Genomic DNA, 17,869 nt, shown 5'->3' on the forward strand with positions numbered 1-17,869 from the left:
AACCAGCAACCCCATAACTGTCAAACTATGGAATGGAATATTAAAATGTCAAATTTATTTGCGGAAATTGCGGAATCGTCTAGTTTCAGGACAAAAATAATTATGAATTATTTGATTGACCAATCCACCGCTAAATTCAAGCTTTGAGCTTTATTCAGATTGAATAAAGTAGTTTTTAATTAGCAGTTGTGACGGTCGCGTAACTGGAGAGACATAACATACTGTGGTTTTGTAATACGATTAGGTTTATAAGTTTGAGGAAGTTTTAATGGGATATCGCTGTTGATGTTGCCGCTAAATTGAGTTTAATATATGAATAGTGTTGTTCTGTCATTGTTATAAGTATTAAAAATGTCCAACCATCGTAATAAATACGAAAAAGCAAGGAGACGTCTTGCCGCTGTGACTTTTCTGTCGAACATATCTCTGGATGGGACGTTCAAGGATACGGAATTATGTCACGTCGTTAAGAAGAACGAGAAATCGGACACCAAGACCGTTGAGCTGGTAAATGGGGTGGAAAAGGATAAAGGGCACGAGAGTGTCCGCCGCAAAGCGCCGCAGAGCCCTGCGCACCGCGTCATCGACAACCACTCCGTGAGCTCGGACTCCGACCCCAACACTAGCATCACTCCAGTCAAAGCTGTTACCAATCATGTGTTTAGAGATAGGTATGATAAAGGCAGATTTTTTCATATTGTGTTTTATAAATTACTTTTGTTTGGTATTGTATTTGTGTACAACACTTGTTTCTTGAATTTTACTCAGGTCAAGCAGTTACAGTACATAGAGCTACCAAGTTAACAGAACAAAGCATAGCTTATTTTTGTCAGCTTAATCTTGTTGTTCTTAAAAAGGACATTTCATCTCACATGCTATACTGTCTTATTTGTCTATTGTTTTTTTTTTCAAGATGTTCATCCGGGAATCAAGAGTCATTCAAAGAGAAACTTGCAGGAGCCAGGACCAAGAAAGTACACCTATCATCACTTACTGGCATCAATATTGATGATAAGAGCAGTTCAGAAAGCTTGAATTTTGGTAATTATCTTATCTTTATAATCTTATCAAAATCAAGACAAGTGATAAGTTGATAACCCATTTGAAATATACACAAGGAATGTTGTTTATATAATAAAGTGCCATGCTATGATAGATAACAGACAATATTAGTAGATAAATAACATTCACATGACATTGAGTGTGATGTAGTGGCACCAGTGACCAAGATGAACCAGTAAACACTTTTGTTTTTTGTCCAATAATATAAGGGTAGGAAGCCAATTTCTTCTCTCAGCACAAAACACTACGGACAAACCTGCACACAGCACAATCAATATGTTGCTAGCAGATTGCGGAACCAGTGTGCAGTGTGCCCTACACCAAATAATAGAACTCATTGACATATAGGACTCAGGACGGGCCTTATGGGTACTAAAAATGGTACTAGTTCAGCAGTGTCACTCACAAATTTGAGGCAATTGTGCAGTCTAACGCAAAAGTTGCGACCAATCACGCGCGTGATACGAACTCATCAACCAATCGCGTTGTAGCAGTGTCACACTGATGTACTGGCCCCAGTCATGCCCCATTCTTATTGCCCGTAAAGTCAGTCCTGAGATAGACGTCAATGACAGAACTTTAATGTAATAACATTTTATTCAGGTCGCTTCCGCACAAGCAGTACGTGCATCCCTGAAAACCAGGTTCACACAAAGGAGTTGCGATGCATTCGTCCCTTAACCAAGGGGGTTTCGTTTAGAAACGAAAGGCTGGCATTTGCACCTGGTTTAGGTGTGCCATGTGTTGTATTCAGTACCATACCATATTCGAAAACTGTCAGGAATCCTCGGTATGTATACAGTTAAGGAATTCTTAAAGCCGAGTTTCCAGTAAAACCTTTAACCTTCATATGCAAATGTATGCAATTTAGACGTTTATCGCGAGCTAAACTCGCGTAAGATTCGCTGATTAGTCGTGCGTAATGGCCTCTCCAAACGTCACCGATAATCGCATTGATTTGCAATACATTGCCGCATTTGATCGATTGATTGAACTTGTTGCTCCTAATTAGCCAGCAACCATCTAAAATCGCATACTATTTGCAAGATCTGTAGAAGCCTTAATGTGGATATTGTGGATACGGCTCCAATTATGTTATAAGTTTTCCAAGGCTGTCCATTTAATATTTTACTATTTTTTTAGTTCTGACCACAGAAAAGATGGCGGCCGCCGTCGCAACACTTCCGGTTCCGCAAGACCACTCTCAGCCATTACTGACAATGGTGTGGATCCTTTCGATCTCCTTGGTTTGGAAAAGGAGGAAAACGGTCAAGATATCTCCTATTCAAAATTGCTTGTACCATCCAGAGTGTGTACCAGAGAACAGTATCGGAAGATGTATGAAGGTGACTTCAGTGACAAAGCTAGTTGGAAGATGATGAATCGCCATCCTCATGTCATTGCCAGGTAATTCAAGTTTTACATTTATATATTTTATTTTAGTGTTCACTGTTTTGACTCAAGTTAGACACAAAAACTTGCTACACTACCATGCTTTTAGGTTTTTTTTAATGTACAATTTAAATGTGAATGATCATGTTTTCTTTTAATTTAATTGATCTGTGTCTATGAATCATGGTGGTTTATAAATGAGCATTAGAGCATTACATACCGTCAGGTGACAAAAAAAACTTGCTGATTGCAAAATAATAAAAAACAAAAAATTTACCTTATATTGGTAGTAGCATGGTTCCAATGGCTCTTAAACTCTTAAGTTTTTAGAGGAATTAGTGAGTTTTGATTATTACCTGACGATATAGGGCGACCAGATGTTCCGAATTTTTCGGGACGTTCCGATGGCTATCCAAAAAACTGTTTAATCCAATTTAGAAAACTTACGTTAACTTTATGACTGTAAAAATTGGGAACGGAATCCCGAATACCATAGTCCCGATTAATAGAAATTCGGTTCTGGCAACCCTAATTACATATCACAAAACACTGCACATTATAAACAGTCATTAAGTATTGTAAAAGTTTATTACAAATAATAAAACGAGCCGCGATCCCGAAATTACCATACAAAGTGACCCGATGTCGTTGCTTTTGATTGTACTTCAGATTAGATGTTACATTTCAGCGCCCACATGCATCCCTCATTTCATCACTAACCCATTTATATTTCAGAACTAAGTTATTGACGAGGCACAAGGATAAAAAATGGTAAACAATAAAATGTTTCTCCTAAGCTATGCAGCACACCTAATCATATTTTGCTCAAACTACTATACCCTCGTGGCGCCCAATGTACAATACGATGTACACTCTGTTTCAATGGAATTTGAACCTTCATTAAAACATACAAAGTACCTTTTCTTTTGACTCGTGAATTTTTAGAACAAATAAAATACAACCTAATTAAAAATATAAATAAATTCATATGGCTGGGCGGCACGAGCCTAAAGATGCTGTGATAAAGTGCCTTTTAGAGAAAATTAGATTACTTATAGCTATTGGTATTTTGGTAGTAATACATATAATTACTTTTAATATATCAAGTTTAATATATGCCACTCAGGATATATTTCAGGATCATATAAGCTGAAATACATATGTTTATCATTATGCATGTAAAGTTATATAATTTAATTGAATTTGAAGTATTTATTTTTATTTATATACTCATGTAATGTATTTTATACAACCGTCACATAACAAAATTTCTTAAAACTGAAGAGTAGAAGTTACAATACGAGGCATAGGCGAGTTTAATAATAACAGAAGCGAGAATTTTATTAACATTTTATGTGACGTTGCATAAAATACATTATCTACGACAGCAGAGCAGCATGTAAAGCATTGGTAGCATAACACCACCATTATAATGTACACGCACTGCAAAATTGCATACCCACTATATGAATTAATTCCAGTAGGTATGTACTTTTGCAGCTCAACATTCTTATAAGTATTCTTACACAATATTAGAACACTGCTGTTACCGTTTAGGTACCTTTATAGATTGAGTAGATAAAAACAGTAGTGCATGCTGTAACACTACTATGTGTTACACCAAATGTGTAAGGAAATCTGGTAACAAAAAAAGGAATGTTTCTTAGAATCTTTCTGGGACATTTTGGGAAATATGGTGGAAGTTGTTCATCTACTTTACCAGCATACCAATTTTTATAGATATCTAAGACATGATCAAAATGTACACACTTTTTGAGAATTGCTCACCTAGTCTAGTACTCGTATCAAATAATATTAATATTATCATGCCGCGATCAGAAAGGGATTAGAAATAACAGATTTCCATACACTTACGTCAAAATCAATATGGATTGACAGCTATCTCAATCCCTTTCTAATCGCGATTCAGTAATAACTGCATCTTAATCAGCTCATGCTAGATAATGCATATTGCAATAGGTATTTCTTTCATCTTTTATTAAACGCATGGGTAATAACATTATATACTGCTTATCCTGGTTGCATTATAATTATTATAAATTAGTCCCGGGTCCGCATGGGTAAAGATTAACCTATGTTTTCCCTTTATGTATATATTTTATTAAAGATGGTAATAATTGCAGGTGCTTCTCGTACGAGTCATCGCAGAGGCCCCAAATGGCCGCGTCGCCGCCTCTGAGTACAATCGATAACAAAACATTCGATTGGGAGGAAGCGTCGTTACTGACGCCAAAATATGTAAGTACCTACTTATTAACATAGACAGAGGCATACGCAAACGCATAAAGTAGTGCAGAATGATGTGGAAGTATGAATAGTTGAATTATGATGATGTACCGCCCTATTCATATTACGGTGTCTAAAGCAGGGATGTTGCGGATGCAGATTTTTTGACATCCGCGGATGCGGATATTTAAAGCCTCACATCCGCGGATGCGGATGCGGATGTCAAGATTTGGTACTTAAATAACGTCAAATATTACATTTTCAGCATCCTTTATTATTAAAAAACAAAACGTTTAGTATTTGAGCAAGAATATAGGTGCATTTTATTTAATAAACAGTAACTTGGCTGACTTTTCGCGATCTAGACGATTTCTTTATATATAATGACGAAATTACCTAGCACTTACGCCGGCGGCGCCGCCGCTAATAAGTTCCTGTTACCGACATGGTCGACATCCGCAGATGCGCATGTTGAAAATAATGCGGATGTTCCGCGGATGCGGCTGCGAATATTCGCAACATCCCTGGTCTAAAGTGATCAATCGCTAACGTTGTACAATTTATAATCGCGATCGCGTTCCAAAATGATCAGCCATCAAAACTGCTGTTACAATATTTTGCACTAATTTACGCGTCCTAATAGGTATTATTTTTGTTCATACATAATTGGAAATTCTTCGACATGCAATTTTCGCCCATTGTCTTTTTTTTTTAATTACCTGAAGTAACAAATTAAGACAAATCATGCCATTGGAGCTTGCATCTGTTTACGTGCTAAACTGTTCTTGCAGTATACGTTTAATTTATAACAACGTATAATCTAGCAAGCCAGCTTTTTCAGTACAAATACCTAGCTAGCAAATTTGAAAAACGTAGGCCGCAAGGACAGATCTCCCATACAGTTTGTGAAATTTCGCGCCTTTTTTAACAAGGTAGCTTGCCTATGGCTGTAAAGTCCAATCTCAGCGCGTCACTTCCTGCCACAAAGATCGCAGGTGAAACGCGAATCGCAGGTGTGCCGCGCCTCCGATCTCCGACGGCGCACAGACCTCTTCTTAATAAACTGTCGCTGCAACAATCATCTGGTATCGTCTTGGGTCGTCCCATTCGTTTTTCATCAAGTTCTTAAATTAGTCCTATTCTGCTTTCGTCACTCATTCTACATTCATCACAATCGTCGGTGGCTTTCAATGTAGAATGCGTGACGAAAGCAGAATAGGACTAATTTAAGAACTTGACGAAAAACGAATGGGACGACCCAAGACGATACCAATCATCTGTCAAAATGCTGTGGCCAATGTTTAGCTTGGCAGAGTATAAACAATGTGTGAAAACATTGTTTCATGGTTATGTTTCAGTCCCAGGTGCAGTACTGTCCCAACGTGCTGGACGACCCCGAGCTGATCGCCGGCAAGCACAGGACGCTCCTCACCTTCACGTCCTACATGACCTCCATCATCGACTACGTCCGTCCACAAGACCTCAAGAAGGAGCTCAACGATAAATTCAGAGAGAAATTCCCTCACCTCAAACTGACTCTTAGCAAATTGAGAAGGTAACCATTTGAATAATCCACGACCACAGATTCCCTGTACTTTTAAAATTGTACCTAAACATTTTTTAAATTAATAATTTCAAAATACAATTCGTTCAACGTTCTTTTTAGCATTAGATAAAAGGTAAACAATGTTTATGTATCTTTTAATTGAAAAACACGTTTTATAAATAAATCACGGCAAATATGTAACAATTATGAATCTAATACGATCATTTATATTCTTCTGCTTTCATAAGTAATAGTTTCTGATTTTAAAAAACCGTTTTTCAATTACAAGACATGTCAAGATCGCTTACCTTCTTTCTAATGCTAAAAAATGAACTATAGGTATTGTAAATAAAATCGGCTCCACCTATATACATATCATGATCCAAAACGCGACGCTTTAGAACATGGTATCATCGTATGTATGTATCGGTGGACCTTATGCCTTTTGTAATAAGGTCCACGTGTTCGTGGTGGTCCACGTTTGTAATAAGGTCAAGGTGTACAGTTAGGAGTGTTGCTGTTTGTACACGATACGATACGTTTCTAAGTTATGCGACGAGATGAGATGCCATTACATGATGCAAGTGTGGACACAACTTAGGGCCACCCCACACTCATGTCTGTTGAGCGCCAGCGTCTAGTCAGCGCTATGGGAAATGGCGTCACTGCGTAACTGCACCGACGTTGCGTCGAGTAGCAGCCATACGGCTCGGTCACGACATTGCGCATCTTGCGACGGCGGCAGCGATAACCATAGGTTGAAGCGCGACACAGCGATCCGACCTGTCGTTCCGGACCACCTATGGTTGTCGATGCCGCCATCGCCAGTCGCGTAATGTCGTAGCCGAGCCGATATAGTTAACTAGACGCCGACGCTCAGGAGACGCTAGTGTGGGGTAGCAAGACTACGACACAACTACACTATAGTTTTTAATTGGCTCACACACACTCAAATCTAATAACACTTGATTGCTTGATTGATATCTCTCAGGTACCTTTTTTTTTCTTACAGCATTAAGAAGGAGATGCGCAAGATAGCGAAACATGACAGTGGCGGCATCGACTTGCTATCCGTCGCTCAAGCGTACGTCTACTTCGAAAAGTTGATTCTGGCGAATCTCATTACGAAAGATAATAGAAAGTTGTGTGCTGGCGCGTGCTTGTTGCTGTCTGCTAAACTAAATGACGTCAAGGGAGAAACATTGAAGGCCTTAATTGAGGTAACTATTTTTTCTATACCGTGTGTTAGCTAGCTGATTTACGTGTCGCCGTTCATACACTTCGAGCGCAATGGCTTTGACTTGCGGCTCGCCGCACTGCGCGCCGCTTACGACCAATCCGCGGCCTTACTATTTTACAAGTCCCAGTATTCCTTTGCTTATGTTCAAAGCTCTTTTTAGGGTTCCGTACCCAAAGGGTAAAACGGGACCCTATTACTAAGACTTCGCTGTCCGTCCGTCCGTCCGTCCGTCTGTCACCAGGCTGTATCTCACGAACCGTGACAGTTGAAATTTTCACAGATGATGTATTTCTGTTGCCGCTATAACAACAAATACTAAAAACAGAATAAAATAAAGATTTAAATGGGGCTCCCATACAACAAACGTGATTTTTGACCAAAGTTAAGCAACGTCGGGAGGGGTCAGTACTTGGATGGGTGACCGTTTTTTTTTTTGCTTTTTTTTGTTTTTGTTTTTTTTGCATTATGGTACGGAACCCTTCGTGCGCGAGTCCGACTCGCACTTGCCCGGTTTTTTTAGATTTCCGTACCCAAAGGGTAAAAACCCTATTATTAATAATCCACTGTCCGTCTGTCTGTCACCAGGCTCTATCTCATGAACCGTGATAGCTAACAGTTAACAGGTGAAATTTTCACAGATGATGTATTTCTGTTGCCGCTTTAACAACAAATACTAAAAACAAAATATAATAAATATTGAAGTGGGGTACCGAACCCTACTTGCGCGAGTCAAACTCGCACTTGACCGATTTTTATTTATCAATTTTCCATATTTATCTCTTCAACAGCGAATCGAAACAACCTTCAGAGTGAACAGAAAGGACTTGATGAAATTCGAGTTCGCGGTCCTCGTGGCGCTCGAGTTCGGTCTGCACGTGCCTCCGTACGAGGTGTTCCCGCACTACCAGCGGCTGCTGCACGACTCGTGACCTTGGCGGCTGCCGTGCGCGCGCGCTCGCCGCCGCAGGTTGTCCGCCAGAGACATTGACAAGTACTGCAGGGAGTACTGAGTGCGGAGTAGTTTTACAACACGTGTCAATGACCTCATGCCGTAAAGTTATATTGTAAGTACGCGTTGGCGCAATTAAATCGGGTCATTTTGTGTGGAACTTTTCATACATCGTATTTTGGTAAATGCATAATATATGAACAACTTTAAAACAACAGTAAAAAGTCACTGTAATAGTAATCTTCATACAAAATGTCCCGTTATTAATGCTCTTGAAAGAATAACCGTACAAAGACTAGCAAATTAAAAACGTTTAGTGTAATTCAGCCTTAAATTAGCAAACGGAATTTAGTTCGACTAGTACGTCGAAGATATGTGAGTTTTCTGTGATTGTGTACTGCACAAGTTAGAATTAGATGCCGATGGATATTTACAAGAGAAATTCGAGTTCGCGGTCTCGTGGCGGTTACACGGCAGGGGTACACGGTTACACGGCCGCTGTATGAGGTGTTCCCACTTGGCTACGGCGCTTGGTTGTCAATCCAGTTGTCGTAAGCAACTCAGTGGGAAGAAAGCAAGTAGTGTTCGAATATTTTCGTGCGCTAGATATTTATAAATGAATTAGTTACATTTATATAGTGGGTATGTACTTTTACAGCTGTGTGTTTATGTAGATCGTCCCACAGTTTATTATCGATATGCATGTAGCACCAAAGAGTGTGGAGTTATAGGTGAGATTTTAATAGATATAGGAAATTAATGTGGTATAAAAGGTACATTATTTTCGCTATATTTCAATTACGGAAAACAAAAAATTAGGGAAGCGACTAAGCCTGAGTTACTATGAGAACCGGTGTCGCCAAAACCTGGGCCATACTATCTCATTTCAAAAGAGACCATGCAGCCACACGCTTTATACGTACGTTAGTCTTCTACAGTATTTTTTTTCTGTGATTTCAATGGACCTTTTCTGCTAAACAGTCTCTTTTTAGGGTTCCGTACCCAAAGGGTAAAAACGGGACCCTATTACTAAGACTCCACTGTCCGTCTGTCTGTCACCAGGCTGTATCTCATGAACCGTGATAGCTAGGCAGTTGAGATTTTCACAGACTACATATTTCTGTTGCCGCTATAACAAATACTAAAAACAGAATAAAAAATATTTAAGTGGCGCTCCCATACAACAAACGTAATTTATTTGCCGTTTTTTGCGTAATTGTACGGAACCCTTCGTGCGGGAGTCCGACTGGCACTTGGCCGGTTTTTTCATCTTAGTAAAACGCTGTCAATTCTTTTTCTTGCCTAGAGCGGCAGCATATAAGCTCTCGTTAGACCTATTTAAACTAAAATCTATGACACATTTAAATAGCTGATGCACACAAAAGCGAGTCCGACTCGGTCTTGCCGTTTAACTTGTTATAAGTAAGGTGTATTCGGGTACTACCGAATGTCGGATAATTCCGAAATTCAGATGAAAATCACCCTTAATTCCATCATAATAAAAGTCTCTTTTCGGAATTATCCGACAGTTTTCGACATTCGGAATTACCCGAGTAAACCTTAGTTAGTTTTTAAGTGTTTTCCTAGTACTCAACCAAATTTTATCTAGGTATATACTTAATTAGAATAATTATAAATTTAGAAAGGCATTAGCTAAATGTAAATGTAAGGGGCTGCCCCGTTTCCTCCTACGTCATGCTACCATCATCCGATGTCCAGACCCCCCCCCCCCTAATATCGAATGACGTAATTTATAAATAGCCCCAGGGGATGATGTATGTGTAGACGTAAGGCGGTGTAATAGAGTAATTCCGAATACAGTCAAGTGGAATAACAGGGGACAGGAGGGGTAACATTTGACAAAGCAAATATTCCCCAATTATACACCGTGTTTTTATTGAATTCCGTGAACTTCGGGGTATGATTAAGTACGTTTAAGAGAACTAAATGGCATAGTTAATTTTCAATAAAAAAAATTTTTTTTTTGGTATTATTGAAAAAAAAATTGTTTAAAAAGTAATTAAATGTAGCATATAGCGTTGTTGTAACACGGGCATTACATTTAACAAAACCAAACAATTGAAATCTGTGACATATCAATGTCATTTCGAACATCGATCGACCGAGATTGTACTTAAGTTTAGTAGCAAATGCATGAACTCATTCTAAACACTAATCAATATGTAAACTGGCCCTAAGGCAAGTGTACACGCTTGTAGAGGCCTTATAGGATAAAAATAAATTATTGATTATCTCCGAAATGGAGTTAATTAGAATATCGGTGTCTTTGAGAAAGTTACTTGATTTAAGCTCAGGAATGCACCCCTGAAATTAACGGAAATCAAAAAAAACACAGTGTATGTATGAATTTTTTTTTTGAAAGTAAATATTTTTATTTCATCAATCCTGACATGTCACTTACATTTATTAAACAATACTTAATCTAACCTCCATCACTTAATATAAAACGAATACACAACAAAACCATACATCAACATTACATACAAACAGGCATAAAATACAAAAACAATGTATGAACTTGGCTGACAATATTCTACTTTTTACAATTTTCAAATCAGGATTTACCAGTGTAACGGTGAATTTTTCAACTATGTAACTAAATTGGTTTATAGTCAAAGAAATAGTCTAAAGTCTTCCTTCTGTCCCCCACTTGACTTCAGATTGTACTGATCCCGAAAATGGACTCAAAAATCATAGCATTATGTGTGATATTTAGAATTACCCGACTTTCTGAACCGAATACACATCAGGCCTTTTTCGGTAACTTGGAAATAGGTACAGTTGCCATCAGATCAGGTGTATCATTATTGTACATACCTCCCTATTAGCCCTACCTATTTGTGTCATTTGTTATGGCATTAAGAGTGTATGTTGTAATATTTTATAACCGAATAACTACGCTTATATTTGATGACGTTTGTAACTATAAGTCCTACTGAATTCACCCATTTTATAGTATAGGTACCTACTTGTCACGGTATTAAAGTAATGTACTTATCAATCTTTGCCATGTAGTAAATTATAAAGTGGACCTACCGCGAACATCGAGAACCTAAATATCTGCCTTTATCGCTCTTGGAAATTCTCACTATCTCTCTATTTTGTAGTATTTTTTGCTTTATATTATTTCTTTGATTATGTCACTTTATGCTTTACTACCTTTATATTTAATGTGCCCACAGATTACCAGGTCGCCGGACGATATCAGCCTGTCAGTTAAACGCAAAAGGTGACAGTTCCGAACAACTGACAGGCTGATATCGTCCGGCGAACCTTACCTTCTGAAAAAAAAAATGATATGTTTTTCGTTTTGGAAGAACAAGGCCTAAAATAAGCTCAAAATTTATAGTATAAGGTTCATGTATAGCGATTGTCGCCGTGCCAAGGCTAGAACTAGTCAAGTAGCTTGGAATTGGTATTTTAGTACTACATACTATATATTGAACTAGCTTACAATTTTAATAGTAGATATGTAATGTCTAATGTTTATGGAACTGTGATAAAAAGTGAAATTATTAGAAATACACTGGAAAAATCTATAATTTATTGAAGATGTGTTAAATATTTGTAAATTGGTTATTGATAAATATGCATTTGTGTTTCTGTTAATAATTAAGTTTGTGCAAAATTGAATTAAGCCACGTAAAAAAGGATTTTTAAAAATATGTATGTTATAATATAATTTTAATTCTGATCATACATCTTTTTTCTTTCACCTATATTTCTTCTGTGACCTATAAGATTTTTTTAAAATCATATCTGTGCCTCCAGTGTAAAAGGGTTAAACTCAAAAAATGAAATTTTTCAGTATGGCCGAAAAACGTTTCAAACCGTGTTTTCTCTGCATTGTTTCTAAAAAAATTAGGTTTTTGTTTTTAGTTTAGATAGTTTGAGTCGTGAATTGTAATTTGTCATTTAAATTAACCTGGCTTATGTGAAAGTAACGGAAATATTGGCTTTCAAAAACAACTTATATCCCTTTTCACAAAAATTATGAATGTATGAAAAGGTTAAACTGCACTTTCTCTAGTGTTGCTAAAATCTTTTTGAACTTTTGTATTGTGTAAAGAAACCATTTTGGGAACTAAATATTGCATTTTTTGTAGATTGATGGTAAAAAAAAACAAACCAAAAAGAATAATATCAATGTAATTAAAGAGTAACTTAATATATTTAATTACTCTGTTGAAATTGTTAATGGTTACTGAACCATTCACAATTTCAACAGAGTATTGTTGTACTATAGTAGTGTTGTACTGACAACAGGGCAGTTGTACTTGTTTGTCTTACTTCCCCATCTTTGTTTTTTTTTTGTAATTGATGTACAATTATTTCATAATCAGCCTTTTAGATGTCTTTTCTTCTACAGGACTCTCTTTTTGATATTTGACTTCCACCGTTTTGCACAACATTGACCGACTAAAAAAAATATATGGAAAGGAATCTAAGTGAACATTAACCATAATCATTAACTCAATTTAGCGAAACTAGATGGTGAAAAACGGTCAAAGTAAATTATTTATACCCCTTTACACATCATGACGTCTTAAAAAATGTTTGTGAATAATAAAAAAAAAAGTTTTACCGTCATTCACGAACTAGACTCGGTAGTTGAAATAGATCTAAGTGAATTTTGATTTTTTTACACCAAATGTTTCTTGAAATGTATTTTATTCACTAAGATTAAACTTTACTTTAACCATCGTTCGTAACACGATTCTTAAGTAACAAATTTTTTAAACGAGATTATATAAAAATAAATCGTTTTGAACATAATGGTTGTGATTTTTGGCAAAGTTTAATCGTTTTGCACAATTGATATCTCAGCAATTAGAAGTCATAGGGCAGTGGGTGTCAGCACAAAAGATGTAGTTTCATGAAATAAAACCTTTTACTGGCAAAAATTGTAATTTGGACAAACTCGAGTTTAACCATTTTACACTGGAGGCACAGATATTTACTGTACCACTTAGTAAATTATATTATATGTGACTATCTGAATGACTCGTAAGTAGGTAGTTATTTTTGGGTTTTATTCACCATGAGCACTATGAGCAGCTCTAATGCATTTATACAGTGGCTTCAAGTGGCTTAATGAACAAACAACTCTATATAGGTAAACATCACGCGATTGTTGCGCGGAGCGCTCATATCAATTGCCCCAGGCTTCTATATTACAAGATTCTTTACAAGCAGTCAATGAAACGTGAAGGTCTTGGTTCATTGCCGCAACGTTAAAGTGATACGCGGCTCGATTCGGGTAATGAATTAGAGACTCACTAGATATGAAATAGTAAAGATATGTGACGTTCCACTGCAAAAGGTACCTTATGGCGGCTGGCGCCGCGATTAGGGAAATGAATTAGATATTCACTAGATATAAAATAGTGAAGATATGTGAGGTTCCACAGAAAAAAGTACCATTGTCGTTAATAATAGCGTAAGCGCCAGCCGCCATAAGGTGCCTTTTGTCGGGGAATGTCACATATCTTTACTACTTCATATCTAATTAATCTCTAATTCTGTTCGTGAATCGAGTCGTAAGTTGTTATTATGTAACATGCATTTGATTTCAGAAATCATATCACCACTTTTCCACGACCATGGATGACTGGAAACCGTATTCCTAATCTGTTCTAATTACCTAATTCTTCAAAAATTATCTAATAAAACGTTATTTAATGCTTTACTAGATTAAAATTGATTTGTAAATGCAACATTTAGTGTCGAGACTAAGAACTAACAAAGTAGGTAATAGTAACAGGATGGAAAGTTGGCACAGCCCTGGCGCCCGCCTAGTGGACGCTCGGTCTACAGCTACACTAATGTGTTGATCATTATCATTATCTGGCCTCGCCAACCCACCCAGCAAAAACTATGAAATATTGCATTGTTTTTGGTATATATAATTAATGTAATATAATATATACAGGGTGTGACCTGTAATATGAGCAACAAAATTAAACCGTAGGCTGTACTCCTCATACTGACCAACATTTATTCAGCAACTTAAAAATAACTTGTGGTTTGATTTTTAATACACTTTAAAATTTATTCTAAGACGCAATGTATTGCGAATTCTGTTATGTTTAAGGCGTCACAAGCAACATCAATCACAATGATATGGCGTAGCGATGGCCTCCATTGAAGATAATATTTATTTTGTATGAAGAATAGGGAGTCTAAATACTTCATAATTTTTAAAATTTGTTAAACAAAAGTGTCACCGTTTGAGGAGTACAATCTATGTTTTAATTATTTGCTCGTGTTACAGGCCACACCCGGTATAAATAGGTACCATTTAATTATTTGTCTGGCAGGGAATGTGTTAACTACTCGTATTAGTTCGTTGCATTGGAAGTGTAATAAATAAACGCTATAATACTCGTAGGTAAGTGAAAATTGGTAGATGTATATATGTATGAACCGTATGAACCTGATTTATGGTGAACACTATTAGGTGCTTACTTACTAATTCGTGCGTGAAATCATCATGAAATCGATGCATTAATTTCGAAAGAACATTTTAACAAGCTATCAATCAAATGTATAACGTAAGCTTTAATCCACCTCGTTAAAACGGTAAACAAAGTAATTAATATCGATTTACATATATAGGTCGCTGTAATCATGACTGTCACGTTGCCTCACTGACAAATTCACTAGTTGCACTTATCGTATATAATTATACCAATGCATGTTAGGTATTGAAACATCCGTTCCAGATTATGCAAGGTAATAAAAGTGAAGAAAATTCAATTTTCAGCCCATTCACGCGTTATAATAGACGAGTTAAGTTGTCTGTAGCTGATCGATGTAGGATGTGTTCAAAGGTATATAAGCAAAGCGAACGAAAACTGCACTGTGAAAATGGATCAAGTTTAAATTTTTCTACATCCATATAGATAGGTAGGCTATTTTATTTGTGCTATTATAGATAATTTAGTACAAATTTGGTCTATTTTCACAGATTGCATTTATTTATGTACGATGAAATGTTTTTTTTTAATGCAGAAATATATTTATATATATTTGTACAGTCAGCATTATACAGAAAGTGATAGCTAAAGCGGCCAAATATCACGGCCAAATTTTATTTCTATGTTAACAAACGTGCCTCTGCACTGTGGATGCTGACTGTACTAAGTACCTAGTTAAGGAATCCTTTTTACATGACATGACTGACAAGAATTGAGAGTATTAGATAAAAAAGCAAAGCTCTTTCTGGCGTATTGTACGATTTACAAAACTCAATAGTATAATAAGTTAGGTACAAAACTATTTGCATATGCTTAATTAATTTATACATATACATATACTGTATAATATTAATCTTTATGATATTTTTAATGATCATCAAATGTCTTATCTAAATAAATATCACACTCTGTATAGGTATTACCTTACGTTAAGTGAAGAATGTCTATTACATGAGGGGACTACATGGGGACTAAGAAAACTTTTTTTAGACGTCTTTCAGATGTAGGTATTCTAATTTTAATTACCTATACATCCCTGCCAAATTGCAGTTTTCTAGCATAGAGCATGCCTCGGACGGACATGGCGAAATATGGTTCGTAGTTGACTACGGAACCCTAAAAAATAGCTTTAAGTAATTCACTCTTCGTTCGAGCGCCAAAATCTCTTAGATGCAATGGGTCACTTTCAACCCTTGTTTAACAATCTGCTATTATATAAATACACATTTCCGTTTCCTCGAAGGAAATTCGGAATAAGGTGCAGGGGGCCAATTTCAACTGCGGGGAAATTTCAACTAATCGCAATATCTTCCACGTTTTACATTATTAACTATATACTTAAGATATTAGAGTTCGATATATATGCCCAGATAGCGAAATAGATGTGTTGTGTGTCTCTAGTTAATAATGTAAAATTTGACGGTATTTCGATTAAGTACGGTACGGTGGAGAACTTGCTTTGCGAAATCCGTAGGTATCTACCATACCTACCTAATGGAATATATTTTTATTGATTAGGTACTGGTGTTATATTGCTCACTCGGCCTAATATTAAATTATTCTTGGGGAGTTGAAGAATCTACGCCAAAAAAGGGAGCACATCTCGAAGCAGTTATTGCGCCCTCCGATAATTACTCCGAAGTTGACTTGAACGAAGACTCATCGATCTGGCAATTCTGGCGGCCTTGGAAATTATGGAACTGGGGTAATGATAATGATATTAATGATATGTAAACTGTATGTCACTTGCTATTTTCTAACTATCTTATATTTAAGTAGGTTCTTTTTTTTTGTAGGTACCTACAGAAAAAAGTCAAAAATATCGATTGATTGCGTAAGACGTGTAAACTTAATGTCCCAGACATTATTTATGCTTCAAGTTAGGCAGCTAAACGAGATGGCGCTGTACGAATCCGTACGTTATGCGTAAAAATAATGCCTTTGTTTAGCAAATGACGAGTAAAAACTATTTTTTATTGAATCCGTGATCGGTGCGGCATAACCAAAATCATCTGCATAAAAATACCCTTATTTATTAGTGATTGCGCTATGTTTCTTTCACTTTAACTAGTAGGTACCTACTTTATTTTCATACCCTACTACTGTTACTATTACTAATAACCTTTTTTATTCTGCCATAGGTCGCAATTTGATGAACGAAGAATATCATGAAAATGCGAAGAGCAGTTATGGATACGGAAGACACGGGATTTTCCATCGAGACCAAAAAAGATCTAAGATTAAAAACAAAATAAAATTCCTTGTTAAAATACACCAATTTCAAACTTAACGACATTATCTCTTGTCATTAGACAGATGACTATCTAGGTTAATTTCCTAATTGTTGTTATGCCTACATTTCCTGTAGAAAGTTCGTTAAGTATATTTATTTATTATTTTAGTAATAAAATACAGACACGCTTACAAGTAAAGCGATTATTGTCTCTACATCTACATTTTCGCTGGTCATTTTCTGCAAAGAAGGGTAAAGGAAAAGGTACCTAATAGAGTCTGTTCGGAAAAAGGATGAAAATTATTAGTCTTCTCTATGACTTTTACCTACATGTGGATAAATCGTTACAGTCGTTGACATATTTACGGTCACCTGAGTCACTCATAGTTGTATATACCTTTTTAAAATAACCAAACATTTTTCGCCCCCGAAAACCCCCATAAACCTATAGCAAATTTCATCGACCCGTTTCCGCGATCCCCGAAATATATAGGTATAGAGTTTGGCTACTGAAATTTTACACAAATGTTTGGCGGGAAAATCAAAAAATCTTGGGCTGGTCACATTTTGTGTAGTAGGAATTATAGTTTTGATACTAGTGCTTGTGTTTTCTGTGCAAACGTAAGGTACATTTAAATAAAAATATTCTACAAGAATTACTAGGTTACATACTCCACGTAGTGATTTAATTCTCTTTGCA

General features: G+C 36.5%; 1 protein-coding gene and 1 long non-coding RNA gene across 4 annotated transcripts; both read left to right on the forward strand.

The window, feature by feature from the left end:
* The first annotated feature begins 249 nt into the window (after window positions 1-249).
* LOC134663798 (CDK5 and ABL1 enzyme substrate 2) lies at window positions 250-12,154 on the forward strand. Of its 2 annotated transcripts, XM_063520302.1 has the most exons (9): window positions 250-671; window positions 914-1,041; window positions 1,666-1,852; window positions 2,206-2,469; window positions 3,190-3,225; window positions 4,599-4,713; window positions 6,066-6,256; window positions 7,260-7,467; window positions 8,276-12,154. In XM_063520302.1, exons 1-9 carry the CDS (start codon window positions 352-354, stop codon window positions 8,414-8,416), a joined length of 1,590 nt encoding a protein of 529 aa, XP_063376372.1. In that variant the 5' UTR covers window positions 250-351; the 3' UTR covers window positions 8,417-12,154. The 2 variants fall into 2 exon arrangements, with proteins under 2 accessions (XP_063376372.1, XP_063376373.1); XM_063520303.1 differs by lacking the exon at window positions 3,190-3,225.
* Window positions 12,155-14,762: 2,608 nt separating this feature from the next.
* LOC134664148 (uncharacterized) lies at window positions 14,763-17,226 on the forward strand. 2 transcript variants are annotated; one of them, XR_010098215.1, is made up of 3 exons: window positions 14,763-14,848; window positions 16,455-16,641; window positions 17,078-17,226. It is a non-coding gene; the product is annotated as an uncharacterized LOC134664148 (long non-coding RNA). The 2 variants fall into 2 exon arrangements; XR_010098214.1 differs by lacking the exon at window positions 14,763-14,848 and having other exon boundaries at window positions 16,151-16,641.
* Window positions 17,227-17,869: the final 643 nt, after the last annotated feature.

Source organism: Cydia fagiglandana, chromosome 4 (assembly GCF_963556715.1).
Source record: "Cydia fagiglandana chromosome 4, ilCydFagi1.1, whole genome shotgun sequence".
In the NCBI taxonomy this organism is placed as follows: domain Eukaryota; kingdom Metazoa; phylum Arthropoda; class Insecta; order Lepidoptera; family Tortricidae; genus Cydia; species Cydia fagiglandana.

What these genes read in the sequence shown, in the direction of transcription:
- LOC134663798 (XM_063520302.1), top strand. Translation starts at nt 352, where the DNA reads ATGTCCAACCATCGTAATAAATACGAAAAAGCAAGGAGACGTCTTGCC. An exon ending in AATCATGTGTTTAGAGATAG is followed by an intron (nt 672 to 913) that starts GTATGATAAAGG and finishes TTTTTTTTCAAG; the next exon opens with ATGTTCATCCGGGAATCAAG. An exon ending in AGGCACAAGGATAAAAAATG is followed by an intron (nt 3,226 to 4,598) that starts GTAAACAATAAA and finishes TAATAATTGCAG; the next exon opens with GTGCTTCTCGTACGAGTCAT.